This window comes from Propithecus coquereli, unplaced genomic scaffold (assembly GCF_000956105.1).
Source record: "Propithecus coquereli isolate 6110/MARCELLA unplaced genomic scaffold, Pcoq_1.0 Scaffold470, whole genome shotgun sequence".
Classification (NCBI taxonomy): domain Eukaryota; kingdom Metazoa; phylum Chordata; class Mammalia; order Primates; family Indriidae; genus Propithecus; species Propithecus coquereli.
The window spans coordinates 355,330-383,308 of NW_012150508.1; the positions used below are offsets into that span (position 1 = coordinate 355,330).

General features: G+C 55.9%; 1 protein-coding gene across 1 annotated transcript in view; it reads left to right on the forward strand.

The window, feature by feature from the left end:
* The first annotated feature begins 13,653 nt into the window (after positions 1-13,653).
* Positions 13,654-27,979, forward strand: part of ALX4 (ALX homeobox 4) — a 39,582-nt gene continuing 25,256 nt past the window's right edge. The window contains exon 1 of the mRNA XM_012655325.1: positions 13,654-14,150. Within this exon, the coding sequence (XP_012510779.1) occupies positions 13,700-14,150 (451 nt within the window). The 5' untranslated portion in view covers positions 13,654-13,699. The remainder of the gene's footprint in view (positions 14,151-27,979) is intronic.

A 27,979-nucleotide genomic window follows, 5' to 3' on the forward strand; every position in this document is an offset into this window, starting at 1 on the left:
CACCCAGAGCAGCTATTAGGCACCATCTGTGTGCAGGCCCTAAAAGAGAAACTAGAGCGTCAGATCAGACATAGTACCTGCTTGTCAGAAACTCGAGAAAAGGGGGGTAAGAAAAAACATTTATAGGTGCCTACTATGTACCAGGCTTTCCCTCTTCTCCTTCAGTCCTCACAACAATGCATCAGGGCCAGTATTATCATCTCCATTTATCAAATAAGAAAACAGAAGCCCAGAGAGGTTAAGTAACTCCCCTGAGGTTTCACAGCTAATAAGTGGCAGTGGCAAAATTCAAACCCTTCATAAAATGGCTTTCCTACACAGAGAAGGTGGAGCAAAGCAGCTTGAAAGAAGTTATTCCTCCCTTCTAAAGCAGGGCATGGGGTTTGCCCATCCCCTTGCCCAGGGATCAGGTAGTGACAGGTGTACAGCCAGGTTCCCCATCCCATCCTGGGTAGTGAGAGTGGAGCGCTTACCTACGCCAAGCACTTCCCATGAACTTTCTCAAATAACTCTTCCTCCCCCGACCCTTCTACTCCCCCACCCAATTCCTAAAGTTATTCCCAATGCACAGATGAGAAAACTGAGGCCTCCTCCAATCAGTGGCAGAGCCCAAATCATTCTGACTCCAGTGTCTGACCCACTCACTACCCATGTGATGCACAATCATTGTGTTAAGGCACTCTGCTATTTTCAAGTATTTTTTCCAGTCATTATCTCCACTTGCAATTTGAGCAAGCCTTAGTGTCATCCCCCAGAACTCAGGCTTTTAGCAGTGACCCCACGAAAAGACAAGCAGAAGGGACTGTGAGTTCCTAAACAGGAGAGGCTGGTAGCAGGAGGGTACTGGGGATGCCCCACAGCCAAGGGACGGGGAGATTGAGCCCCAACCAGCCATCAGTCATGGAAAACCTTACCCTCAACTCTCCAGGAAGCAGCCCTCACATCTGTGACAGTTTGGAGTGGCCTCCCACCTTTCCTTTCTACCTGGAGACAAAGGAATCAACTAGATGACCTAAATGACCTCTCTTCAGGCTTGTGTCCTTGGTGTAAGAAGACGGGAATATGGCGCCCGTGAGTGAGAAGTGGGTTGTGAGCTGGTTTCCATCTGATTGTAAACTATTCAGATCCTTTTGAAAAGGGGAAAATAATTAACCATTTCCAAAACAGCTGCTTTCATGGCAGTAACTCTGATTTAGTGGAAGGGAATTCTCCAACCAGTTCTGTTTAGTTCATTTGTTCATTCATTCATTCATTCAACATTTCCTGCCTGAGCCTGTTCCAGCCAAGGAATGGGTGATGAGTGGATAGCATGAATACTGTTCAGGGGAGGGGCACATAGCTGCAGCAGAGAAGGGTATGGGAACACTTCCAGAAGATGAGGCTTGAGCTATGCCTCAGAAGCTGCTGGAGAGAAGGGAGAAGGCCATTGCAGGCAGAACACACAGCATGGGTGAGGGAGACATTCCAGAGACCCTCTGGGGACCCATACCCAGCCAGAGCCTCACCCCAGCTACTTCCTAGAGCTGAGGCCACTACCCCTTCCTGATAAGGTGTCATGATTTCCCTCCTTCCTTTCCAAGTGTTGGCTCCCTAATTTGTGGGGACTTTATTAAAAACATACAGTTAATGGTTAGGAAAGAGGAGTCATTTTTGCCTTCTCTTTCCCTCCCCCTCCCTACCCTAGCCCCCACTCCAGCTGGAATGTAGCCATCAAAATAAACATTAAATGCAAAATGCCAGAGCTGAGTTATTACTTGTGAGGGTGCTGGGAGAAAAATTTATAGCAACATTACAGTGTTTTGTTAAAAATCTCTTAATGCACCAAAATGGGAAGGTGTGTGTGTTTTTTATTAAAATGTTACACTCTATAAATCCGATCTGCAGGAAGGACACAGGTGGTGACCCAGGGACTCAGCTGAGGAAGCTGTCACTTCTATCTTTGGAGCCGTCCTGTTCCTTGGCTCTGGAAGTAGCCTCTTCCCAGCCCCAATCTCTCTCCTCCTCCACGCCAGCTCCCCTTCCCTGGAAAAGAGCTTGCTCCCGCCTCCCCACCACAGGAGGACAAGCCAGGAAAGGGTGTGAGGATCTTTGTGCGACTTCCCAATACCCTCAGGGTCTGGCTGAAAGTTGCAATTTTCTTAAAAAGCCTCTCTGAGTGGTAGAGCCCCCACAGAGCCCTTATGAAGTTTGTCTGAAGTGGGGTGAAATTTCCTGTTGGTCCATTTTCACAAATTTAGATTCTGGCTGACGCTGCATTTTTCAAGGGCGTCTTTATAAAAAGGCAACCAGTTTCTGTCTCTAGTCTTCTGTTCTGGAATGTCCTTCCTCAAAATGGTGGATGAGATCAAGGGGCAGGAGGATGGGATCCTTTTCTCCTCTTAACCACACATAGGGGTGTCCTTCTTTAAAAGAAGGGAACTACAGAAATTTGGATTTACATACAGGGGCAGTTGTTTTTCTCTCCATCTTACAAACAGTGATATCAAAGGATTCCTTAGTGACATTAAAACAGACTCCTAGATTGGACAGGAGCCCAAGAGCCCCTCACGTTGCATGTGAAATTGGGAATATACACCTGTAACAAGTCGCATGCTATCCCCAAAAAGATATTTCCAGGTCCTAACCCCCAGTACACCTTCAAATGTGGCCTCATTTGGAAAAAGGTATTTACAGCTTGATTAAATTGAAGGGTCTCGCTTGAGATGAGATGATTCGAGATTATGGCGGTGGGCTCTAAATCCAATGACAAGTATCCTCATAGCAGCCAGAAGAGGAGGAAACGCAGAGGAAGGCTACGTGAAGATGAAGGCAAACACTGGAGTAAGGAAGCCACAAGGAAAGCCTGGAGCCACCAAAGGCTGGACAAGGCGAGGAGAGATGCTCCCCTAGAGCCCCAGGAGGGAGCGCAACCCTGCTGACACTTTCACTCTACACTTCTTGCCTCCAGAGCTGTGAGAGAATCCATTTCGGTCCTTGTAAACCACCAAGGTTGTGGTAATTTGTTAAGGAAGCTCTAGGAAACTAATACAGCAACTATTAATATCAGCATCTCCTGTACATACAGTATTTGTGGAGTCGTCACTCCTGCTGGATGGGAACTGTACCTATGAGTTGGAGGGCAGAGACACCAAAGACCCCTAACCTGGTCCTGGTGTCCGAGGTCTCTGTCCTATAGTCCCTTCCCTCTCCCCTCCCTATTGGCTCCCTCCCAGTGATTCTGTGCGTTCCGAACAAGCATCCCACCCCATTTGCTCACCTCTCAAGGCCCCTGAGACCCACTCTGCAAGTCATCTGGGAAACAGCTCTTTCTAAAAGCATTGAAAGGCCAGCTGATTGGGGCATGGGGGTGGAGCCCTGGTGTCTATCTTGTCTGCCTGCCCAGCAACCCAGCTCTGAGGGTGAGCAGCCCTTAAAAAGGAAAACAGATCCTTTGAGGGTGATGCAAATGTTTTGGAACCTCTGTAGACAGACGTGGTGGTTGCACCCCCCTGCAAATGCACTAAATGCCACTGAATTGTTCACTTTAAAATGGCTAACTTTATGTGATGTGAATTTCACCTAAAAAACAGGAGTGAAGGGAAGAGGCATCAATTGCTTTTCTAGGTGCAAAAATTATAACAGCAAAGCTCCCGGTCCCCAAGAAATTGAAACCCACCAGTTAGCTTGGCAAACAAAAGGGCAAGGCCAGTGAATTATTTTCAAGGAGACCAATCCTGAAAGGACTAGGTTGGGAGCAGAGGGGCCATCAAAGAGCAGGTCAGTGGTCCTGGGGACAAGGTGGGAGGAGGAACTGGGGAAATCTGAACTTGACTGGACAGGATGTCAGAGTGGCTTCAAGAATTGTGACTTCCTCCAAGCCCCGAAAAGCCTACAACCATCACTAACAAGGATAAGAACTGGAGTTCAGGGAGCGTCTACCCACGTGGTCGTCAATCCTAACAGCTTTCCTAGGAGATAGAAATAATCACCTCCATTTCACAGGTGAGGAAACTGAGGCACGGAGAGACATGACTGGCCAAAGATCAAACAAAGGCAGACCACGGGTAAGCAACCAGCTCTGCCTGGCTCTAGAGCTTGCGGGGTTTCAACTATCCCTCGAAAAACCAGCCCCAGACCTGGAAACGAATGCAATTTACAGAAAGCAGCCAGCAGTTTCAGCGCTCCCGAGCATGGCAGAGCGGCTGCAGAAAATAGGCTGAGAGAGAGGAAGTTCGGTGCCCCAGGACCGGCAGCGCGTCACTGCGCAGATGTAGCCAGGATACCAGAGGTTGGCGCTCCAGCCAGAGCTCGTTCCACTGTCAGCTCCGGAGGGGCTGCGTTTGCCTGGGTGTTTCAGTGGGCAGCTCCTCCTCGTGGGCTGGCCCTGCCTCTTTCAGATTCCAGGGCCCTGGGTGAGGACGGAGGGAGAGTGCGTACATACACAGATCAGCTGGGGCTCCGAACCAGCACCCAAGAAATAGCGAAGACCCACCTCACAGAGACTTCAGCAGCTCTGTTCTTCCAGACTTCGCCTCTGTCCCCTGGGAGTGGCCTGAGCAGGACTCGAGGCCATGGATTTGGCAATTTGTTTTCATCCCACCGGCTGCCCGTTTTGGTTTTGCAAGTCGATTTGCTCTGGTCCCCTAAGACCCGGGAGAGTGCGCCATAGGTTCCCCCAGGGGCTACGGGTGGGAATGCACTGCTGCGCTGTGCTTCCGCCCTCAGATTGGCAATCAGGGTCCTCGGACCACCGCTCTGGAAGGGCCAGTCAACATGAGGAGAGGTGTCCTCAGTCTTTCCACAGCTGCTTGCTCTGGGCCCGCTCCCCACGTGCTGGGGTTGCCTAAAGAGGCCAGCTGTGCGCCCACAGGTCCTGGGCAACGAAGGACTTCAGGTTGAGGTCAGCCACTGGAGTTGGAGAGGCTGAGGGACAGCTAATGAGAGCAGAAGGCAATAGAAATATAATAACTGCCACCATTTACTAAGCACCTACTATGTGCCAGGTGCTGCGCCAAGCACTGTTTGTGGTAGTCTCTCTCCTTCGTCTGTTTCCTTCAGTGGCTAAGGTTACCCAAGTACTCCTGGGCACTCCCCTGGGCTCCGCCCTCCCCCTCCTTCCAGCCCTCCTCCCTGCCAGTCTCAAGCTTCAGGATCATGCGATCAGAATGTGTGCTCCGGCTGCCTCCTGCAACAGGTGCTAGGGCCAGGACCCCTCCCTCCGGAGGCAGGCGGCAGCCAGCCGAGGGCAGGCCAGGCGGGGAGGTTGCAGGGAGAGGTTACTAACGCCAGATGCTCGCCCCCGTTTGTGAGGCCCCAGAGCACAGTGGCTGTCAGGACAAAGATACCAGGCCTGGGAGCCGAGAGCCCTGAGCTCCAGGGTCAACCTGACCTCCTGCTGGTAGGGTACTTCCCGCAAGGGGCACTGCGTCTCTGGGCTTTGGTTTCCCTGGCCGTAAAACAGGGACAAGGCAGTGTTGAGAGAATCAACAATGGAGGTGAAAGCGCTACTTAGAGTGCCAGGTGGGGTGGAGCTTGGGCAGGGGGACGGCAGTGACCCTCCTCCCCTAAGACCTCCTCCCCTCCAACACGCACCCTCCACCTGGCGTGCACCAACTGACAGGAAGGGCAGGACCGTGGGAGCTACGAATTCCTTTGGCCTTTTCACTTCTGGTGCTTTGAAAGGACCCTGACCCAGGGCGGAGCCATGGGCAGAAGAGGAGGATGCATATGACCCATTTTCCCAGCTGTTGTAGTGCAGGAACCCCTAATGATCACTCCAGGGGCTTTAAGGTTGGGCTACAGCATGGAAAATAGCAGAGTCTCCAATATGTAAAGGACGTGCCTGATGCTGCTACTAGAAAGTATCTGAAGTGAACATGAGCTCATGTAATCCTTGCAGCCATCCTGTGCAGTAAGTACTGTACTATTAGCCCCATTTTACAGAAGAGGAAACGGAGGCTCATGAAGGCAATGACTTAGCAGACATTACCCAGCCAGTAAGCAGCACGACTGGGATTCTGACCTGAATGTAAAGCTGGGCTCTGGACCACGGATGCAGCTGCCATTCAGGGCGTTGAGCTGCCTCCTTCTTTCCCACCCAGAGGCCTTCCGCTGTCACGGAGTCCTCAGCCCAGCTCGGTCCGGAGAGAAGCCCCCTCCACCATCCATGAGGACCACACTAGGGGCGGAGGCAGGGTTGGAACTGGAGTCAACACAGCTGCGGCTGGCTGCCCACCAACTCCTAGGGCAGGGGGCAAGGGCAAGTGGACAGATAATGGAACCTTGGAGGAGAAGGCCTTTTGGGGGCCCAGGGTTGAGGGGGAGGAGAAAAGGGAATTAAGGGCCATGCTCCCTCCTGTAAGTGAGGCAGGGTGCTAAGGTTGCACAGTGGGCGCCAGGGATTGGAGGAGAGGAGGAGAAGTTGGGGGAGGAGAGCAAGGAGGGTGGACCCAGGCAGAGCTCAAGGATGCCAGAGACAGGCTGGAAGCCAGCCCTCTCCTGTACCCGGGAAGCCTGCCCCTTCGCCCCTCCCCAGCTCCAGCTTGGTTTTCTGGGCGGTGAGATGGAAAGACCACCCCTTACCAGACAGAAGTGCCACAGACCTCGGAAGAGCCCCCCACAGGCTGTCAGATGGGCAGTCCCAGGCTGGCATGTAGGCCTCTGTTGCTGAGTGACATGGAGGAGGGGGCTGGGGGTGGGGTCCCAGTCTGAGGGAACAGAGAGGACTCTGGAGAGAGGCTGCTTTGTCCCAAGGAGTCATCTCTGCCCAGAGCAGTGCAGCTTAAACTTCTGGGGGTCGTGGGCTCCTTGGAGACTCTGTCAAATGATTTGAACGCTCCCCTCCCCCCAGGCACATGCAGACACACAGTATGAGGCGGTCTTCTGATCCCTCTGGCTGTGGACACTCTTTTCCCTCCATTACCGGAGCCTCCACCTCCCCAGCTGAGAAATGGGTAGAAAGTTCCTACCTGCTTCCCTGGAACTAAGGCTGACCAAAGGCAGATCCACCCCTCCTGCCAAGCACCTCAAGAAACTGAGACCTCCCTTCTGCCCAGGGGGTATCTGGGGCCCCTGTACACGTGAGGCGGTGTGTTTGGCCTGCATCTCCCACCCCGGATCTTTTGAAGCCACTTTTTGAAACCTTAGAGGACCAGCTTCCAGAAGAAGAGGACAGAGGAGAAGACAAGAAGACACAAGGGACTTCAGGCCAAACACCTGGCCGGGGGTTTGGCTGACGACATTTGGGAATTATTTGTGGATTTAAATTATCCGCGTTCTCCTCTGCTGTAACCGATATGCAAAGGATGGCCAGGCTCAGACCCCAGGGGCGGACTTCCGGTTCCAATAACTTCTTCTCTGAGTCGAGAAGAATTAGGTGGTCGGCAGGGCGGAGGCTTCGTCTGTCACGCTTGCGAGCCAGGTTTTCCGCAGGGGCCCGCGGGTCCCTCTCCCGCTCCCTGCGCCCCTTGCCCTGCCGGGCAGCCTCGTCTCGCAGACCCGCGCGGAAAAGCACGGGCGCCCCGCGCCCCAAGAGCAGGGCCGCGGAGCCCCGAGGTGCACACGGATGGGAAAGGTGTGCGTCTCCAGGGCGCGGGGACGGCGGGGTTGGTCCTTTTTGTTTTTTAAATCTCGGTGGCTTCCGCTTTGTACTTCTTAGACGCTGGAGATCGAACGGCGTGTGAGCGCTGGAACTCTCTGGAACGCCTTGCTAATCCGGCACCTCGGGAATTCGCGCTATTCCCAAGTGAATGAAGATGCGCCCCTGAGTGCAGGCTTCCTTTATGACCCCCGCCCTCCCCTGCCTTATCCCACACAATACTGGGGGAGCCAGGGACGCGGCGGATGCACAGGCCTCTCCCAGCGCCTGGTTCCCGAACGTTCGCTAGCCCGAGCTCCGGAAGTGCGCTAAGCACCCAGGTCCCCCGGTGCAACGCCCAGGGTGAGGTGGGTGAGGAGGAAGGGTGGGCCTCGCGGGGCTCCTGATCCCGCGCCTCCTCCCCCGAGATCAGGCTCAAAGCGCCCAGGCGACTCGCGCCGCTCTTAGGCGGGGAGCGGGCGCGCGCTGGCCGCGGCCTCGGGGCTCCGGGAGCACACCGGTGGGGCGCGGTGCTTCCCTCCGCATCCGACGGGGGGCGCGGGACCGCGCGCCGATTCCGGGGAGATCGGGCCGGGGCTGGGGTGGCTGGGGCCCGGGTGGCGGGCGCCCCACGGAGGACACGGTGGGTCGCGCGGGCTGCGGGGGCTGGCGAGCGCGCCGAGTACCCGCGCGGACTCGCTACTCCTGCGCCCGCCCCAGCAGCAGTGGGGAAGTGGAAGCCTTTCTGCGAGCCTCGCAGGCCCGGAGGGGTTAGAGACCTTTCCATCTGCTCGTCCCCACCCGGGTTTGCCTACAGGATCTGAGATCGCGCAGTGGTTAAGAGCGTGAGTTCCCACGTCAGATCGCTTAAGTTCGAACCCCACGTCCTCTGCGTTGCCGTGTGAGACCCTGAGCAATTACTTCCCTTCTCTGGGCTTCGTCGATTTTGTAATCACTGTAAAATGAGAATAATAGTACCACCCTAAGGCTATGGTGAGGATTGCAGAGATCTCAATGTGCGGGAGCTCACTTGTAATGTAGCGGTTGTCCAATGCACGGTTGCTATGATGTTATTTCCAGAGTGTGAGATTTGTGCGCAGGGGTCCCCAGGACAAGAGGGGACGCAAGATTTTTAAGCTTCTGGGCTTCATATCTTGACTCTTCCCGTCTCCCCTGCGGGCGTCCAAGATGTCTTTTTAGCTACCCCAAACTTCTGAGCAGTCTTCACACCCTCCTGTCATTTGCAGAGAGGCAACTTCAAACCAAGTACGGTACACGACTGAGGGGGGTATGGTCCCCACAGTTGAGGCTTGAGGCAGTCAGGCGAGGTTTCATAGAAGGTAAGTGCCAGTCAGGCTCTGAAGCTGGGGTACCCCTCTCCTCAGCTCCACTGTCCGTCCGCCCAGTAAGGGTGGGAGTGCCATGGAGGACTGGGGAGTGGGGGCAGCTCGGACTAAAGGGGGTGGCTCCAAATCTGTCCTGCCCTTTGAAAGAAAGTAGTGTCTGCTGTGCCTTCCCCCCATCAGGGACCCTCTAACTAACTCAATCCTCCACTCCTGGGCTCTGCCTCAACAGCTCAGCCTTTAGCCACAGGGACCAGGCAGTTACCCTCCAGCCTGAAGCAGTGCTCTCTGCTGTTCATTCATTCATTCATTCAGTCATCCATTTGACAGATATTTTCCGAGCAGCGCTGTGTGCCAAATACTATATACTCAGCACTGGGGAGAGAGTGGCCATGGACTCGCATTCTAGCAGGAAGATGGACAACAAACCAAGTAAATTCACAAATGTGGGCGATAATGCCAGATCACAACAGATGTTATGGAGGAACAGGCAGATGTGACAGGGGGCAGCTAGGGTGGTGAAGGAAGCCTCCCTCGCTGCCCTCCCTCCCACAGGCGACATCTATCTAGCACTAAGGTTGAGGAAGAAAGACCTTTCTTCACCACTTCCCCACCCCTGCTCTCCTGTGCAGAGCCCCCAGAAGGGGGAAGCTGCTTCCTGGAGGGCTGCCTGGGAGAAGCAAAAGGGAGGGAGGAGAGGCTAGCCGGGAGGTGGTGGGGTTGCAGGACCTGAAGCAGAAGGCCCCACAGATCCCCAGGGTTCCCAGTACACAGCCAAGTAACCAGGTGTGCAGAGACACTGCCTGGCGTGTTGGGGACCTGGTGGGAGGCAGACAGCGAACCAAGGCGAACCTTAGCTTCGGGAGAAATAACACACCTGCAGAGCAGAGGCCAGGCCAGAACCGCACTTCGGCACTCTCCCTGTGGCCACAAGGCTGGAAGGGTGCCCTGCACCCTTGCTGAGGAACCAGTGGGAACCACTCAGCTTTCAGCTATGGATAGAGGGATGGCTGGATGGACCAACAGATGAACAAATGGCTGAACACACACAGAATGACCAGCTACACTTATTAGCATGGCGTTTTGGAAGGAACCAGGAGAGGGGGTTGATGGAGGTTTGCACGAGGGCTTCAGGTCACACACTCATCCAGAATGTCACACAGACTTGGCCAAATCCCCAGGCACTTACTGACTCGAAAGCACACACTCATTCTTCCTGGGTCCGTCTAGAGGGTAGAGGGCCCTCGTTCTACCGATGCGGGGTCTCTTCCAAGGATGCAGGATCTGGGGAGACAGGAGAGATACTGGCTGAGAGCATTAAATGCTGTGCCAGCCCTGAGTGCTCAGCTTTGAATCCCCTCGTGGTGGGGAAGAGATTGAATAATGAGGCAGTAATTAAACAGGTGAAAAAAAAGCTCAGGGTGGGCAGGCGGAGAGAGGTGGTGCTCAAAAAAGCTTCCCAGAATATGGCAGATTTTTGTATTGCGTGCGCCTGGCTTGGAGGTTACTAGGAATATTGTGTAATTGCAATCGTCCTTGGCCTGGGGTCATTCCCCCACCCTACCACATCCCCTCCACCTCAGCTCACCTCTCATAGCCATCCCCCTGTTTCTAGGCCACGAATGGAGGTGGGGGAAGATGGGGAGGGTTACTGCCACCATCTGGGTGCCTGCAGGCAGCTGGTGGGCAAAGGGGACCGGAGCAGCCTGCTCATTTGGAACTCCATGACAAAGATGGATCTCTAAGCCCCTGGGAGCCACACAACGTTTTCATTCATTCCTTCAATACACGTTTTATGAGCACCAAGTCCTGTAGTGAACAAGACAGACCTGGCCCCTGCTCTGAGATGACTGACTTATCCAGGCACCGACCCAGGTGGGGGCCAGCACACTGTTCATTTTGTCACTTGATTCTCGAAGAGGGAGTGGGTGGACTACTTGTCCTCAGCGGGGAGAAACCAAAGACCCTTGGAACTTGGTGCCACACTGGGCAGTTGGAAGGAACCATGGACTAGAGTCTTACAGCCCTGACTTTAATCTTTTATTTAAAATTTCTAAATATTTGTGGGACACCAAGCATGTAGGACCTGGGGGAGCCACTGACTAGTGGGGTTGAGACGCACGAGTAGCCAGGCAACCAGACAACCAGGAAGCCTGGGACAGAGACGAGGCAAATGGAAGCATCAGCCTGGCCTGGGAGAGATGGGAAGGGTCCCAAGAGGAAGGTACTCTAGACTGAGCTCTGAATCACTAGCCACACACGAATGCGGGAGTGAGGTTGGGGAATTCCAGGTAAAGGGAGCCACCCATGCTGTGGTGCAGCGATCCCCAACCTTTCTTGCACCAGGGACCGGTTTCATGGAAGACACTCTTCCCACAGACAGAGAGGCAGGCAGAGCTCAGGCAGTGATGTGAGCAATGGGGAGCGGCTGTAAATACAGATGACGCTTCCCTGGCTCAGCCGCTAACCTCCTGCTGTGCACACCCCCCTCCTTTTCTAAGTTTCATGGAAGATGATTTTTACACGGAGGGGGGTGTGGGTCCAGCGGAGCTCTGCTGCCAAGGCCCTATCAGGCCACAGACTGGCAGGGTTGGGGACGGCATCTATGGTGCACAAACCAGAGAGCTTGGCAGGGTTCTAGGAACTGAAAGAAACTTCCACCGAATAGGAGCATTTAGGATGATGGCAGGCTCACCCACCTTTTTTCTATCTGACGTTGAAAAATTATTTTGCTGCTTTGAGTCTCACTCTACCCATATGCAAAATGGGTGTGATAAGGCATGGGTGGCCAGATTGTTGGCACAACAGACACTCAGTAAATATAGGACCCTGCCATGGCTTAGGTCTGCGGGCTAGGGAGGTGCAGTTCCCAAGGGGCGGTGGGGGAGGAGTTCCGGCCACGCGCTCCTAGCTGGGTTTGCCCAATATCTTTATTAACGAGCACTTCAAGGTAAGCCCGCGATGGAAACCATATGTGGGATCGCGCAGTCGCCGCGGAGCAAGGACCACAGATACCAAGGAGGGGTGGGGACAAGGATTAGCCCAGATGAGATTGGGGGTAGAAGCACTATCGCCCCCCAGACACTTTTTCTTTGGGGAAACAGGTGTAGAAAGCTGACTTCTGATCCACATTCCTGGGTTCAGGGTGCTCAGGCCCTGTTCGTTTTACTTTGTCCTTTCACCTCTCGCCCCACTCCCAGACTCCCTGGACGTCCGTGCGCGATCCATGGATTTCGCATGCGGTTTAAGGAGGACTGCTCCAACCGCGTTCCTTCGATATGAGCCATTCTGCCCAGGGAGGCCCCTTTTCTCTTTGTGTCTTCCCTGTTGGCATCCCCTTGCCAGGTCAGTGGAGGGACTAGCCTAAGCATAAGTTACGAGGACGACGCTGCTACCTCCCAGCTGTGAGACCTCGGCCATGTGACCCACACCTCTCTGAGCCTCGGTTTGCTCATCGGAAAATTGGGGACCCCAATCGCTATCACTCGCGGTTGTCCTGAAGCGAAATGGAAGATTAGCCATGTGGAAGGAGCTCCATGGACAAAGTTCTTTTCCCTTGCTATGGCAGGTTCGGGGACCCGGAGGTGCACCCGGTGGGGAAAGCATAACCCATCAAATCTAAACCCTTCGTTCTGGTCGGGGCAGTGAGGCCAGAGAGGGAAGACACTGCCTCACCACCCTCCTCCCGCAAACAATGAGCAAGTAACAGCGCGACAGTCTGGCGAGGCCAGCGGGTCTCCGGACTCCTCACTCTCAGCTTTGCCTGCCAGAAAGTCCCCTCGGCTGGGCGCACACCTGGGGCGTGAGCGTCTCGGCCTCGGGAAGGGAGCGCAGGGGGCAGCGCTCACGGCTTCTGAAGCCCGACCCGGCCGAGGGCTTCTCCCGAGGTTGAGGGAACACAGACCCCGCCGCGTCCCAGCCCAGCGCCCTTTCAGGGAAGGGAAACAGTTAACAAGACGTGAAAGTGACGGTGCGCAGGATGACTAAGGCTTGTGTGTGTTAATCTCCTGGAGGAACCCGGAGTGGGAAAGAGGGGTCGGAAACCGAAGAAAAGGTACCAGCGGGAAGGCCCGCAGCTGCGCCTCCGAGTTCGCGCGCACACGTCCCAACCACTTGCCTGCACCCAGGCAAGCCGCAGGCCGGCGGCCCCTCTGACTCCGAACGTCAAAACCTGTTAAGTTTGTTTTCTGGTGCCTTTTTTTAAAAAAACCTGTCATTAAAATTTGCATTCCCCCATCCCAACCTCGGACAACCCGCCAATTCGCTTCTAGCCTCGGGAGCCCTGGGGGTCCTGGCACCTCTCCAGCCCCACCTCGAATCCGAAAGCGCCTCGGGCGCCTCCGGGTCGAATCCCGGGCTAGCGAGTTAGAAGCATCTCTTGAAGAGGAGGAAGGAGGAAGGGAGGGGCGGGGGCTGGTGGAAGGAGAAGAGGGAGCGAGGAGGAGGGGAAGAAGGAGGGGAGAAGGAAGGAGCAAGTCAGGGGAAAAAAATCAATCTTTTTTTTCCGCTTCAAAACCTTAGGGTTTGGGAGATCTGGTCAACTTTCCGAAACATCTGAATCTTTTTACAGCCCTCCGTTCTTTCCCTGGGCCAGCTGTGGGGAGAAGACGGGGGAGGAGGGGAGGGAGAGAGACAGAGAGAGAGGGAGAAGCGGGTGTGGAGGAGGAGGAGGGGAGCGAGCGGGCCGGGCGCGGAGTGCACGGCCACCGCCTCCTCGCCTCTCCAAACTCCCAGCCAAGGCGCGCGGTGGCGTCCTCGCGCCCTCGCTCGCGCCCCCGCCCGTCGCCCGCGCCAGCCAGGCATGAATGTTGAGACTTGCGTCTCTTACTGCGAGTCGCCGGCCACTGCCATGGACGCCTACTACAGCCCGGTGTCGCAGAGCCGGGAGGGCTCGTCGCCTTTTAGGGCGTTCCCCAGCGGCGACAAGTTCGGCACAACTTTCCTGTCGGCCGCTGCCAAAGGACAGGGATTCGCGGACGCCAAAAGCCGGGCCCGCTACGGCGCGGGGCAGCAGGACCTGGCGGCACCCCTGGAGAGTGGCGCTGGGGCTCGGGGCTCCTTTAACAAGTTCCAGCCGCCGCCGCCGACCCCGCAGCCCGCGCCACCGCCGCAGCCGCCGCAGCCGCAGCCGCCCGCGCAACAACCGCATCTTTATTTGCAGCGAGGCGCCTGCAAGACGCCCCCGGACGGCAGCCTCAAACTCCAAGAAGGCAGCAGCGGCCACAACGCGGCCTTGCAAGTTCCCTGCTACGGTGAGTGCACGTGCGGGGCACCGGGGGCTGGGGACTTCGGGATCCGTGGCTTCGGCACCCCCAGAAACCTACTCGGCTCACGGGAGGTAGGAGTTGGAGGGCAGGGGAGGCGCAGGACAAGCGGTGGGTGACTCCAGTCGATGAAGATCGACTGCGCCGAGGGGGCCAGAGGATCCTTTCTGCCTCCTTCCAAGGCGCGGAGCGTTTTGGCTATTAAATTAAATCTGGAGTTTGTTTCTCATGGTCTCCGGCATTTCCCCAAACCGCTCGCTTCGCTCTGCCCGCGGGGCCGGATTTGAAGCGGATGCTTCGTAGCAGCTCCCGGCGTGCGGCGGGAAGGAGTCGCGGTGCAGCGCTCCGGGCGCCCGGCCCGGGGCTGCGGAGGCCTCGCTCCTCGCCGGCCCGGAGGCTCCTCGGGCGGCGCCGCAGGTGAGAGCGTCGCAGGTGCGGCCGGCTAAGCCCGGAGCGCAGTTGGCGGAGCGCGTGTGGGAAGCCAAGGCACCGCGGCGTGACACAAGTGTGGGTCTGGAGACCCTGGGGTCCCAGAAGACCCCGGGATCCCGGGACCCAGGGCGCTGCTTGCGGCGGGGATTCGGGCAGGCCTGACTTTCCCGGGCGCTTCTCCCTCGGCGATCCCTGGAGGCCGCCGGCCTAGGAACAATGGTTTAGGGCCGACCCGGAGGAGAGGCAGGAAGCCGCGGAGCCCCAGGTGGCCCAGGGCTGTGGGGAGACAGAAAGGTCTAGGTCCCGATTTGGGCCCACAGGTAACCCGAGGGAGATAGCCTAAATGACCTCCAAGGCCTCTTGAACGTGGCTGCAGAGCGCAGGCCTGGGTCCCCGAATGCAGCAGTCACTGCGCTGGGAGAGAGCCTCAAGGGCATTCTGAAGCCAGAACAGTTTAGGAGCCTAGGCCTTCTTTTCCTCCACAAAATCGGTGTTGGCGATCCTCAAACTAAAAGGAAGAGCCACTGAGAAGGGAGGGAAAAGCCTTTTCTGGGCCAGGAGCCCTTGGTCCACACTCTCCTCCTGAGGCCTTGGCCTTCAGGCAGGGCCCTGGTGAGACGAGGGTAGTGACAGGACAATGAATTCCACTGCCCCAGGACAGGCAGGATGGAGAGGCACTAGGCCTGGGGACCGAGGAGGGACATGGTGGAGGCCTTGGTGGCTAAATAACCTTAGGAAAACATCCTTCGGCAAATGCTTTCTCATATTCAAACTCACTCTCTCATGGGCTCAGACCTAGTTCATAGATGTACATACATGTACACAGTCATACACTTGCATTTTACACACACACACAAAACCTCTTCTTTATGAGCAAACATGATCACACCCCAAAAACACACTCGTGTGGCCCTGAACAAGGCACACACTCCTAAACCCGCAGGACAGGACCCTGAGGAGATTTAGAAAGATCCAGTGGCCTTTTCCCACTTCCTCCACCCTTCCTCTGCACCTCCAGTTGGAATGAGGTCAGGAACTCAGATCGAAGACACCACACAGGTGCTCCTGCCGTGCTCAGGCCGATGTGGACTCAGCCCTTTTCCCGCACACCAGCCTTCCCAGCCCTGGCTCAGGCCCCTCCTCATCCCTGTCATTCAGGACTGTTAGGTGAGAGCAGGTCACAGGCTGGGGGACCCGTGGAGGTTCATTGTGCACGGCCTGGGGACTCACATGTTTTCTCTCCCACTGCTCTGGTTTTCGTATTTTAAGGAAATTCACCAATGAGGCCTCTGAGGAGGCTGAGCTATTAGGTAAGAGGAGAGCCCACGCAGCTCCCAACCTCTTGAGTAGAAGATGCAGTCAGATTCAGAGAGAAGCGGAACAGGGCTGGCCCCCTCTGAGCACCCTCTTTGTGCCCTGCTGGGCCCCCACAGCCAGCCTGCCCCTTCCTCTGCTTAGGGAAGGGGCCAGCCACTTGACCTGGGACCGCCCCTAACCCACTGTGTGACCTGAGATCAAGTACCTTCTCTAAGCCCTGGTTTCCTCATATGCATCATGGGCAATAATAGAAAGGCTTCACTGGGTCGTAAATGTCCCCTCGTGGAGAGAGCAACAGCCTCCCTCCTCCACGTTTCAACCGGATCTCCGTGCTGTTTGGAACCTGGGAGCAGTCAATTCTGAGGACAGGGCAAGCGCTTGCCGCTGCTCGGGCAAAGTCATAAGCTGCAGGGTGGGACCAAAGGCAGCCCTCTGTCCATGGACAGAACCCCACTCCCACGCAGCCTAAGATGGAGGCACCGCTCCGGGCAAAGCCACCACAACCAAGAGCAGGTCACTGTTTGTACTTGGCCCTCTCTCAGCAGCTGAGTTTCCCTGGCCAGGAGATTTCTGGTCCTTGTAGGAAAGAGATTAGGCACATTAGGTCTAAGCTGGGAAAACTGAGGCCCCCAGAGGCAAGGCTCTGCCCTCTACAGAGGTAGCCAGGAGGAGGGTCTCTGGATTGGGCTCTCTAAACTGCCAGCAAGCAGAGAAGCTGAGGCATACATTGACAATTGTTTTTTTCCCACGGTTGTGAGGGTGTATACTCAAGAGAGGAGAAATGGGGCTCAAGGAAAAATCCTCTGAGGTTTCCAGGAGCTTGGGGAAAGTCAGAGGCAGAGAGCGCCTTGGTGCCAGGCCTGGCCTCAGCTGATCCTAGACCTTGAGACCTTTTCTGGCTCTGAGGGTCCCCAGCAGAAACCACATGGAACAGGAGGGAAGTTTCTGCAGGCTCGGTCCTGTCCGAGTTGCCCAAAAAGGAGGTGAGAGAAGTCCTCCCTGTCTGAAAGCGTCTCTTCTCCGTTTTGGCCCTGGGTTTTTCCATCGGTACTAAAAGGATGGTCATTAGGGTGACTCCGAAGTCTCCTCGGGATGCAGAGACATCCGCGTTTTTATAAAAGAGCCCCGCCGAGTCCTCCTTCTGCAATCCCGACCTGGTCAGGCTCCTGGTCCACACTTTGGCCCCCCTTAGTCCCCGCCCGAGCCCAGGGCAGGCCGCGTGGACCCCAGGAGAGGCGTCAGGTTGGAGACCTGACGTTTCTCAGCGACACGAACAGAAACGCGTCGCCAGGACAGGGGCTCCGGCGCCTCGCCGTCGCGGACCTCCAGCCGGACTCCTTGCGCCACAGTCGGCGGGAAGCCGCGACGCGGGGCCGCTGCGGGAACTGCCCTGCTACCTCCTTCCCTTTCGCTTTCGATTCGGGGCACGCAGGTTTTTGTGGCCAGCAGACTGCTGCCCTCCCCACGGACCCGCTCCCAAAGGCAGCGCTCTCCGCGCCAAGGGCTGGGAGACCGGGGCCTGGATGGAGCCCCCGAGGTGCCTCCGAAGGACCCGTCCCGATTTTTCGAATTGGATGCAGTGTCTAAATGCTATTTCCCCTGCGCTGACACAATGCACACACACCGTGTAAATTCCGCTGGGCTCCTATTTGAATTTAGTCGAAGAACCGGGGTGTGTTTTCGTAGTTGAGAAAAGACAGGGAGAAACGGAGACGCAGGCAGAAGCGGCCAGAGCCCGTGCGAGATTGCGAGGCGATCAAGGGAAAACTCGAGCCCGGGAGCCGACGCCTAGTCGGGAAGGGAGGCGATCCCCAGCCAGTTTTGGAGAAACGGGGAAGGAAGATGCTTTTAATTTTTCACTTTGTTAATTTCCATAGCCGCCAGCCTGTTCTTAAACAGAAAAGAAGGCCTGGATTAAAGGTCTAGTGTTATTTTTAAATCATAGACTTGCGCAAATTATCCTTTATTATAATTTACATACATTGAACTGCACAGCTCTTACGTGGAAATTTGGAAGAATTGTTACGTATGTGTATCCTGGTAGAACTACGTTCTGGGTCAAGAAACAGACCATTTACGTGTTGTGTATGCGCACGAAAACTTTTGAGGAAAAATCTCATTGCAAGTTTTAAGAAAATTTCAAGAGAGACTTCACAGAGCCAGGCACCCTGTCTAGTTCCCGAGGGTGGCGTTTCTTGAGCAGGGTGACCTTGTACTCCCTGGCATTCGCGCGGTCCCTCTTGTCATGCGAGGTTGGAGCCCGCTGCGCCGGGAACTTCGCCTGCGCCGCCCGGCTGTCCACGGGTCACCGACGCCCCGACCCGCGCGCGCTTCGATGCCCGGTCGCGGTAGGAAAACAAGTTAAAACACCGTACATGAAATTTCGCTGAGGTCCCCGAGGACTTCCGTTTTCGAAGAGCAGCTGAGCGCACTTCCCCCGGGACGTACCTCTATCTCGGCCTCAGCCCCTTTCTTTCTTCCCGCAGCAGCGCGCGGCTTCGTTTCGCTGGCAAATTGAAATATGGAATGAAAACGCATCGGCCTTCGCAGCTGCCGGGGGCGAGGGGAGGCTGGCGTTCCGGCGCGTTCGTCCGGGGTTCGGGCTTCTCCGCTGACCCCCTGGACCCAGGTGTCCGAGGCAGTAGGCCGGGGGAGGAGGGGACAGTTGCCCACAGCCCCCGCGGCCCGCGGATTTGGAGCAGGGAGTGGGGAGCCGCGCTCCCGCGGTGCGCTCTAGCGCTAGGACAGGCGAGGGGAATGGGTAGGGGAGTGTGTGCTCCAGGGAGGACAGAACGCGGGACGGGAGAGAGCTCCCTGCACCCGGAGCCTCAGCGTCCTCAGCCCCGGACACCCCTGCTCAGGAAGCCGAAGGACCGAAGCCCTGGCACTGTTTTGGGTGGGGCGGTGAGTGCGGCAGTCCGGCATCCAGACAGACGTCGCCTGCTGCGCACCACCTGGCCACAGGCTCCCGCAGCTGCGGGCTGCTCCAGTGGCGGCTACACGTCCTCACTGAGGTAACAAGGAAGGTCATCGGATTGGGAAACCAAAACTACGAGGACCTGGCTACGGGATAATACCGTCCAGCAAATCCAGAGTAGAGGTCAACGGTTCGAGGTGCCACCAGGCAAGTGAAACGAGGCCCTTCTTCCAAACAGGGCCCTAAGGGGAAGGAGGAGACACCTCTCTCCACCCAGCAAGCCCTCCCAGCCGCAGCCGGTATCGGTATCAGCTTTTTTGTTCCTGGGAGAGCAGAGTTCCCCGTGGCCTCCGGGGACCGCCCCTGCAGAGGCGCAGCCCTGCACGCCTCTCGTCTACAGATGTATAAATGGGAGACACCCCATCTCCATTAAAGATGCTCCTTCCTCACCTAGTACAGGAGTGCTGCCTGGAAGCCGGTCCCATCAGGAAGGCTGACAAAAATTCAGTGGTGAGACAGAAACCTCCAGCGTTTCCAGGAAAGTACTGTGTGGTCCCCAGTCCCACCAGAGCCATTCTCTCCACCAACCAGCGCATCCTGTCACCTTAACAAAGACTCTCTTCTCCACCCATCTCACCTCGCACCTGCCAGCACCAAAAGGGAGAGGGAAGAGTGGAAAGGAGCCGACGCTCAGCGGAGAGAAGACACGTGCAAAGGGACGGTTCAGCGGAGTGCGGCATGGCGACGTGGGGCTGCGGCAGGCTCGGATTCGGACTCCAGAGGCCTCTAGAAGGTCACCGCTGCGCTCCCTGGTTCCCACAGTGTCCTTTTGGAGAGGAGGGGGTAACTAGGATATACCGGCGGGGGTGAGGGACCACGGCTGGCCAAGTACCTGTCTTTCCCGGTGACCTCCGCATGTACTTGGGACCCCAGGGTCGTCGCTGCCCCACACGGCCGCCCCTGGCACGTTCAAGCGAGAGGCAGCCCGTGCACTCTTCCTTAGATTCTTACAGCGGATTCTTTTAGGGTGAATTCTCATTTTGAACTGGGGGCCGCAGAGCGTGGGCGTTGGCCCCACGCACCACTTAGACGGATGGGACCCGGAGACCCCGGTTGGAACGGAGCAGCTGCTTCTCCGTGCGCTTCGAAGGCTGAAACCCGGAAGGTGGAGAGGCTGTGGAAGATTTGGGCCGTGACGCTCATGTCTGGCTTGGCGCACAGCCTGGGTGTAAATCGCGACAGGTCTCCACCGTGTATTCTCTACTCCCTGCACGGCCTTGGAGAAGTCCTGTTTCTGGGTCTGCGTTTTAGCTCTGCGAAACGGGGGAGTTTGGACAGTTTCCAAAGACCTTCTCAGGGTTTCTGCGTTTGTGCCAGTCTGGGCCCACCTCTGCTGTCTTTCCCTCCCCTCCCTGTACATTTTTGTCTGGGAGAAATCAGGGTAGCCTGGGTGGAAAAGGCTTCCCTAAAAGCCCAAGCAGGTCCTAAGTGGGCAGCGGTCCCAGGACACAGAGCGGGCTGGGTCTGGAGGGTCCATTGAATGCAGGTTCTAGGCTCACGTCTGGTGTGTAAATGTGGAGAGAAATGAATGAGTCACCCACGTCCTTGTGCCCACATGTGACCAGGCTGAAGCTGAGGCCCAAGGATCCCTGGCCCCTCTGGGCTGCTCCTGTCCTTGTCTCCACTCATCTCTCCATCTCCGCGTTATTGGAGCACCTAGTATGGGCCCGACCTTCTCCTAGAACAGACCCAGCACCTACCTCACGTGCTGGAGCTTTCATCCTTCCAAGCGTATGATACGGTTGGGCTTAATGAATGAATGTTCGCCGGCTGGAAGGGTGAACGAAGACCTGGTGTCTCATGCACTATCGCTCCCAGCATGGTTACGTGCATCCAGGAACCTATCCCAGCACCCTGGGCTGTGTGAGTGTAGACCTGGGGGTTTGTGTGAGTGTGTGCACAGCGTGGATGTGGACAGCTGTGTGCCCCACTCATACTCGCTGGGTCCACATCCTGCTGTCTGAGTGTGTTCCAGGGTGTGGCTGAGAGTACTAATTTGTGTGTACGCTTTTATGAAAGACGTATAAGTCTCCCAGCAATTGTGCCTGTGTACCTTAGTGCGTGAGTCACATACGTGCAAGGGTGAGCACCTGCACACAGCTCCAGAGGCCCCTCCTGGCCTACATGTGGCACTGCCTCTGCCTTCAGAGTTGTGTGCCCGGGGAGACAGTGACTAAGTGCTCTTGCGTCACAGCCTGTGGCCTTCTGACTATTGGTCTCGACTCCCAGGGGAGGCTGACTCATTGAATGGCAGGCAGAATCTCCCTGTGGCCAGTCCCTGGTCCCCAGCGTCATCCTGGGGCCCTCAGACATGGACCATCCAGCCCACCCACCGCACAGGGAGGCCTTCTCCCAACCCACCCACTCTGGAATGCACCCTCGGTACTGCATAGCTCACTGTGGAAGAGAGGCCATCCTCAGCAACATCTTTATGCACGTTGCAGACCCCGTTTATCACATGAGCAAACTGAGGCCCAAGGAGAAACGGAGCCCTATAGCTGGGTGAGTGGGAGGACGGAACCCATTGAGTTCTCCTCCTTCCACTGCTGGGGGTGGGAGGCAGAAGTGGTTGGGAAAGATCTAACCAGGCTCACCTACTCTGGCTTCCATCCAAGTCACATACTCTGAGCATCCAATAGGACAGATGCTTGTAGTCCACCTCTGTCTCTTTAGAAGTAAAGCAGACTCCACCATGAGTTCCTAGGGGTTAGAGGGACAACAGGAGAGCACCCATGTAGTTCCCGGTGGGATTGCAGGGACCTGGCTTGCACATAGCCCTGCTGGTCTGGGACTCCTGCTCTCTGCCAAGCTGGCTTTTCTTTCCTAAGTTCATGAAAACTGCACGCCAAGGTTAGCTGAGGCCAGATGACCAACTTACTCCATTGCACATGACTGTCCGCCAGGCCCCGAGGGCCTCTGGTTGCATCCAGGAACCTGGTACCCACCCCCTGCCTCGCAACACGCACGATGGATCGTGGTATGACGGTGGGGGTCCCGCCCAGTGCTGGAAGAGATGGCAGTCGTCTGTTGGCCCCAGTGTCCTATTTCACAGACGACGGGACTGAGATGCCTGATTCCACTTACTCATCACCCACCAAACTTTGCCTGTCGCTGTGCCAAGCCTTGTGGGGGATTCTGAGAAGCTCTGGACACAGCCCCTGCCCTCAGGTCCAGAAGCAGTGACAGATGAGTGACCTCAAAATTCCAGTTCAGTGGGACCCGTGCCTGGATGGGGAAAGCCCTGACTCAGGCCCTGAAGGGAAGGTTGGGTTGGCTCGCCCGGGGGTGTGCAAGTGACAGGAAGGACACCCCCAGGGTTTTGCAGCTCACTGGAAGCCGCCTAAGAGGAGGGCTCAGGGAAGTCGAGAGTTGCCCAGAGTGATGACTCTTCTCTGGTGACTGGAAATCTCGTGGAAATCTCTTCTTAGCTTTCTCCGTTTCTCCCTCCATGCTTTCTCTGCAGCTCGGGAGATCTGGGTTCGAGTCTTGACTGTTCCATGGCAACCGCCGTGGTGTCTTTGGCACAACAGTCCCCTCTCCTTTCTAGTGCCACCCGTTTCTTCGTTTGTATAACGGAGCCATCTGGGCCTGTCCTGCCCGTGAGGGGAGTGCGAGGAGGGTGTGACCACGGAGGAGGCCATGTGCCCGCAGGTGCGGCCCACGCTGCCAAGTCCCTGCCCCGCCCCTCTCACTCGATCCTGCGACGGGGCTGGGATGTTGCAGATGGTGCTGGTGGGGTTCGGATCAGGCGTCAGAGTGGGGATGGAGACTTTGGGGTCCTCCAGGGTATGTGAGCCTCCTCGATGTCCAGGGTCTACCTGGACACGTGGGTTCACCCACATCTGGTTCACATCCCGGCACTGAGCTGGGACAACTCCAACTCTGCAGCCTCTGCTTTCGAGGAAGGACCTCACCCTCATACAGGCTGGGACACAGGGAAGACAACGTGCACGCGGCTCAGCTGCACGGGTCCCCTTTGGGGCCTCAATCTCCCTATCTGTGAAACCCCCGCATGGGATGGTTTCAGAGGCCTGGGGGTCCTAAAACAGTCCAGGCCTGGGATCGAGGCACCCAGAGAGGTGGATGGCTCCTCAGGTCCTCCGCAGGCCTTGGGGCCCCACCCTTCTGCCCGATTCATTGTACCAAGGGAGGGGGAAGTCTGGTCCAACCTGCCAAAGGGTAAGAATCCGGAGGGCCTTGCCCGGCTCCTGGCCTCGGCTTTGCCGTCTGCAGGACAGAGATGGCGATCGGGTGTGAGGCAAAGGGGGATTAGAGCTGGCAGGGCCTGAACCCTGAGATCGCCCAGATGTCCTGGGCACCCCTGCACCAGGCCGTGTACCAAGGACTTCTTGCGTGTCACTTCATGTAATCCCCGTCACAGCCCTATGAGATTGATACTGGTATCAACCCTATTTCATGGAGGAAAACAGCCTCATAGAAGATACGTAACTTGTCCAAAGGTGGGCAGCTAGGAAGGAAAACGGCAAATTTTTGACAGCCGAAGGCTCCACAAACCTCAAAGGCATCCTTTTTTAGGATGATGCTGATTAGATCAAGGTCACCCCAATCTTATCCTAGATGACAGGGAGACAAAGGATGGGGTCTTACAAACGGGCCCCCACAGAGCTCTCCTCAACCTCACAGCTGGGCATGTGGCGGGGGTGAAGGTGTGCTAAGGGCCACTTTGACACTGGGCAGGTTGCAGTTCTAGGCCTGAATCTGTGACCTTGGGCCAGGCAAGAACAGGGTGCCAGGTGAGCACAGGGTGCCAGGCCTGGCCTAGGGGCCTCATAACTGGTGTGAGGGATTACTGCATGAATTTCCAGAGGCCCCGGGACCGTGCCAGCACCTCTGATCAAGGTCGGCTGCCGCTGAGGAACACCTGTGGGACCTGACAGTGGGGAAAGCATACCCTCCTCCTAGGGAAGATGAGGACTGCACGAGGTTTTGTCTGTTTTGTTTCAAACTGGAGCAGGGCCTTGTGCATGTAGTAGGTGCTCAATAGATGTTTGTTAGGGAGTAAATGAATGAATGGGCGGTATGGGAAGTGAACATGCTAGGAACTCTATACATCTTTCCATCCTCTCTTCCTTCATCCTTCCCTTGAACGGAGGCCTGGGCTGAGGACCTGGCTTGTTCTCTTGCACCCTGGTGGAAAATGATTTCCTCCCTGCGGGGATCCCCGTGGGGTGTGGGGCAGACCTGTCTTGGGCAGCCCTGTTTTGCATAAACCTTGGTCCTCTCAGACTCTGGCAGTTGGAGGAGCAGTTGCAGGAGCATCCCTTTTCCCCACTCCTCCCTGTTCACGTCTCACCCAGAGGCCACAGGCCTGGGGTCTGGCTGCAGTCAATGGCGTCCTCCTCCCATCCCCGACTCCCTCCTCAGGCCTCCCCCATTCTCTGTGGCAAGTTCCAGGGCCTTCCTGCCTGCAGCCCCATTCCAGGCCCCTTGCTCCTTCCTGCTGTCTGCCCAGTGGGGCTGCCTGAGAGCTGCCGCTGCTTCTCCGGGCACCCCGTCTACTCAGCCACCACCCCGGGTTCTGCGACCTGCCTGCAAGGGATGCGGCCCTCTGGTCTGGCCAGGACGCCCTCACCAGCCTCACCGGGGCTCCCAGCGGTGCCTCCCGCTCAGCACCCGCGGTCTCTGGACACTCGAGTCTCACCAAAGGCCTGTTGTGCAGGAGGAGCTGTACCCCCGTTTTCAGATCCACACCCAGGCTCGGAGAGGTGGAGTGGCTCTTAAACACACACGCGTGAGTGCACGCCAGCGTCGTGCCGCCCAGCCGCCTGGGTGTGTGTCCCTGCCCCGCGCTCAGGAACTGCGTGACATTGGCCGCATTCCGTGCACTCTCAGTGCTTCAGCCCCCTCACCTGCACGTTGAGGATGATGACACCCCCGGTGCCCACGGCGCTGTTGGGGGGACGAAGCGAGATGATTCACGTGAAGCATTTAGAGCTGAGCCTGGGGTGTAGTCAGGGCTCAGGGGGTGGTGGCCACTATTACAGCAAACCAGGCGCTTTGGGGGACACATGGATAGGGAGGCAGAAGAGACCCTTCTGGAAGGGCTCCCTCCTCCCTCTTTAGATAGGAAACTAGGCACAGATGAAGTGGTGAGAAATGCCCTGGCGAGAGCTTCTCCTCCCACTGAGAGACCCTTCAGCGTCGCACCCCTGTGTCAAGCAGGGGCCGAGTGAGCGTTTGGCAGTGAATGAGCTGCTCGTGCCCTCAGAGAGCCAACAGCCTTGTTAGAATGGCTGCATGTGGTGGCAATCCCCAGGGAAGTGCAAATGGACTGAGGCTTCCTGAGTACAGATATTTGAAGTGGACCTGGAAGGTTCAATAGGAGCTCGTCAGCTGAGGGAGCTGCGAATGGCCCTCTGGGCTCAGGCAGCAGCACAAACTGAGGTTTCGGCCCGGGAGGAACGTGGAGCAAATGTGTGGCTGCAGGAACATGGTGATGCTGGGGAGGTGAGCTAAGGAACAGGAGGACCGTTTGTTTTCTGCCAAGGGGTTCAGACTTTGGGGAAGCCGCCACAGGACTCTGAGCAGTGGGGGGAGAGGCAACACCCCGAGTTGAGTGTTCTTTGCTCTGCTCAGCGTGGCCTTTATTTTTTTTTTAAGTCAAAATCTTTATTTTAAGTAGGAATGAACTTTATAGTGTGGTAAAATATATAACATAAAATTTACCATTTCCGCATTTATAAATGTACAATTTGGTGTCATCAAATACATCCACAATTTGGTGTCATCAAATACATCCACAATGTTGTGTAACCATCACCACTGTTTCCAGAACTTGTTCATCATCCCAAACAGAACTTCTGTCCCCATTAAGCAATGACTCCCCATCGCCTGCCCCCCACGGCTCCTGGGAACCTCCGTTCTACCCTCTGTCCCTATGAATTTTCCTACTCCAGGTGCCTCATGTAGGAGGAATCCTACAGTATTTGTCCCTTTGTATATCTTTGAAGAAACGTCCTTTCAAGCCCTTTGCCCATCTTTGAATTTGGTTGTTGTTTTTGTTGTGGAGTTATAGGAATTTTTTATATCTTCTGGATATTAAATCTATATCAAATATATATTAATAATTTGCAAATATTTTCTCTCATCCTGTGGGTTGTCTTTTTGCTGTCTGGATAGTGTCCTTTGAGGCACAAAAGTATTTAATTTTGATGAATCCAATGTATCAATTTTTTCTTTTACTGCCTGTGCTTTTGGCGTCATATCCAAGACATTGATAACTCCGATGCCATGACGATTTCCCCCTATGTTTTCTTCTAAGAGGTTTAAAGTTTTAGCTCTTACGTTTAGGTCTTTGATCCATTTCGAGTCAATTTTTGGGTACGGCGTAAGTGAAGGCTCTAACTTCATTCTTCCGCACGCGGATATCCACTCTCCCCTGCGCCACGCGTAGAAAAGACTGCCCCTTCTCCCCTGAATGGTCTTGGCACCTGTGTTGGAAATCAACCGACCACACATTTGAGAGTTTACTTCTGGGCTGCCTATGCTGTTGCATTTGTCTGTCTGTCTGGCCCTGCATTGCCTTCTGAAGCGAAGTCCAGAATTCCAGAATGCACAGGGAGCCTCGTGGGTCATTCATCCTCCTCCTTGCCTGCAGGCAGGTGACTGACCAGCTGCAGAGATTCGGCTTGGGGATACATTTCTCTTTCACGGAAGCTGGTGAGAACTGGCGGAAGGCAGAGCCACAGGTGAGGGCTTCAGAGCCACAACCTTGGCCTCTGGCTGTTTGCGGGCCCCTCTGTCCCTGCAGCTGACTGTCCTATGAGGATGTGGCCTTTGGGGAGATTCTCCTGTGCTCTTAGGGTCCACACACCCATCCCCCAAGACACCTACATCTGGGACCACTCCCTTCATTAGGATGATTCCAGAATCCTCTCTTGGTGGAGCTAGTTGGAACTCCAGGAGGGAAACCCGCTGTCCACACCCCACTGTGCGTATTTTGAAGATTTTCTGTTTGGTTCCCACCAGAGGCACTTGCAGCTCCCAGTCCCCGCCCCGGGCCAGGCAGCGAGCAGCAAAGCCAGGGGCTAGGGCCCTGGGGGGAGGGGAAGGGGCAGCTGTAGAGAAGCAGTTGTCCCCTGCTCCCAGCCTTGGGCCCCCCCAGCCTAGGTGTCTAAACAGAGGCCTGCTGAGCCTGGCCTCCTAGCCAGGTGCCCCAAGGCAAGTAACAGGCACAATTTCTAGAGTTCCTGGAAAGTCGTAGAAACTGTGCTCGCCCCACAGTTGGGCTGCACAGGCTGCCTGAAGCTTCAGATGCCCGTGGTCTGGGGAAGCCGGTGTAGCTCGGGACCTGCAAACAGATTGCAGCCTGAACAGCTGAATGACCCTGGGCGAACTACTTGACCCCTTTGCCTCAGTTCCCTTATCTGTAAAGCGGGGATAAGAATAATATCTACCTTTTAGGAATATGATAGGGTAACATAGGTAAAGAGCTTAGAACTTTCCTGGAGCAGAATAAATGCTCAGGGAACGTTAGCTGTTATTGTTGATAAGATTTTGCTAGAACCCTACGTCGCACTAGCCAGAAACCTTGACAGGCAGCTACAGTTGACTTGGATGCATACAACTGGAAAAGCAGCCAGGTGAGGTGTGCTCACGCCTGCAATCCTAGCACTCTGGGAGGCTGAGGCGGGAGGATCGCTTTAGCTCAGGAATTCGAGACCAGCCTGAGCAAGAGCTAGACCCCATCTCCTACTAAAAAAATAGCAAAAATCAGCCAGGTGTGGTGGCATGTACCTATAGTCCCAGCTATGTGGGAGGCAGAGGCAGGAGGATCGCTTCAGCCCAGGAGTTTGAGGTTGCAGCGAGCTATGATGACACCACTGTACTCTAGCCCAGGCGACAGAGTGAGACTCTGTCTCAAAAAATAAATAGATAAAATAAAATAAAATTGGAAAATGAACAAATTATTACTGAGTCTGCTATTATCCTGTGGTTGACAATGTCTTTTAAAATATGAATTAGTGGCCGGGCGCGGTGGCTCACGCCTGTAATCCTAGCACTCTGGGAGGCTGAGGCGGGCGGATCGTTCTGAGCTCAGGAGTTCGAGACCAGCCTGAGCAAGAGCGAG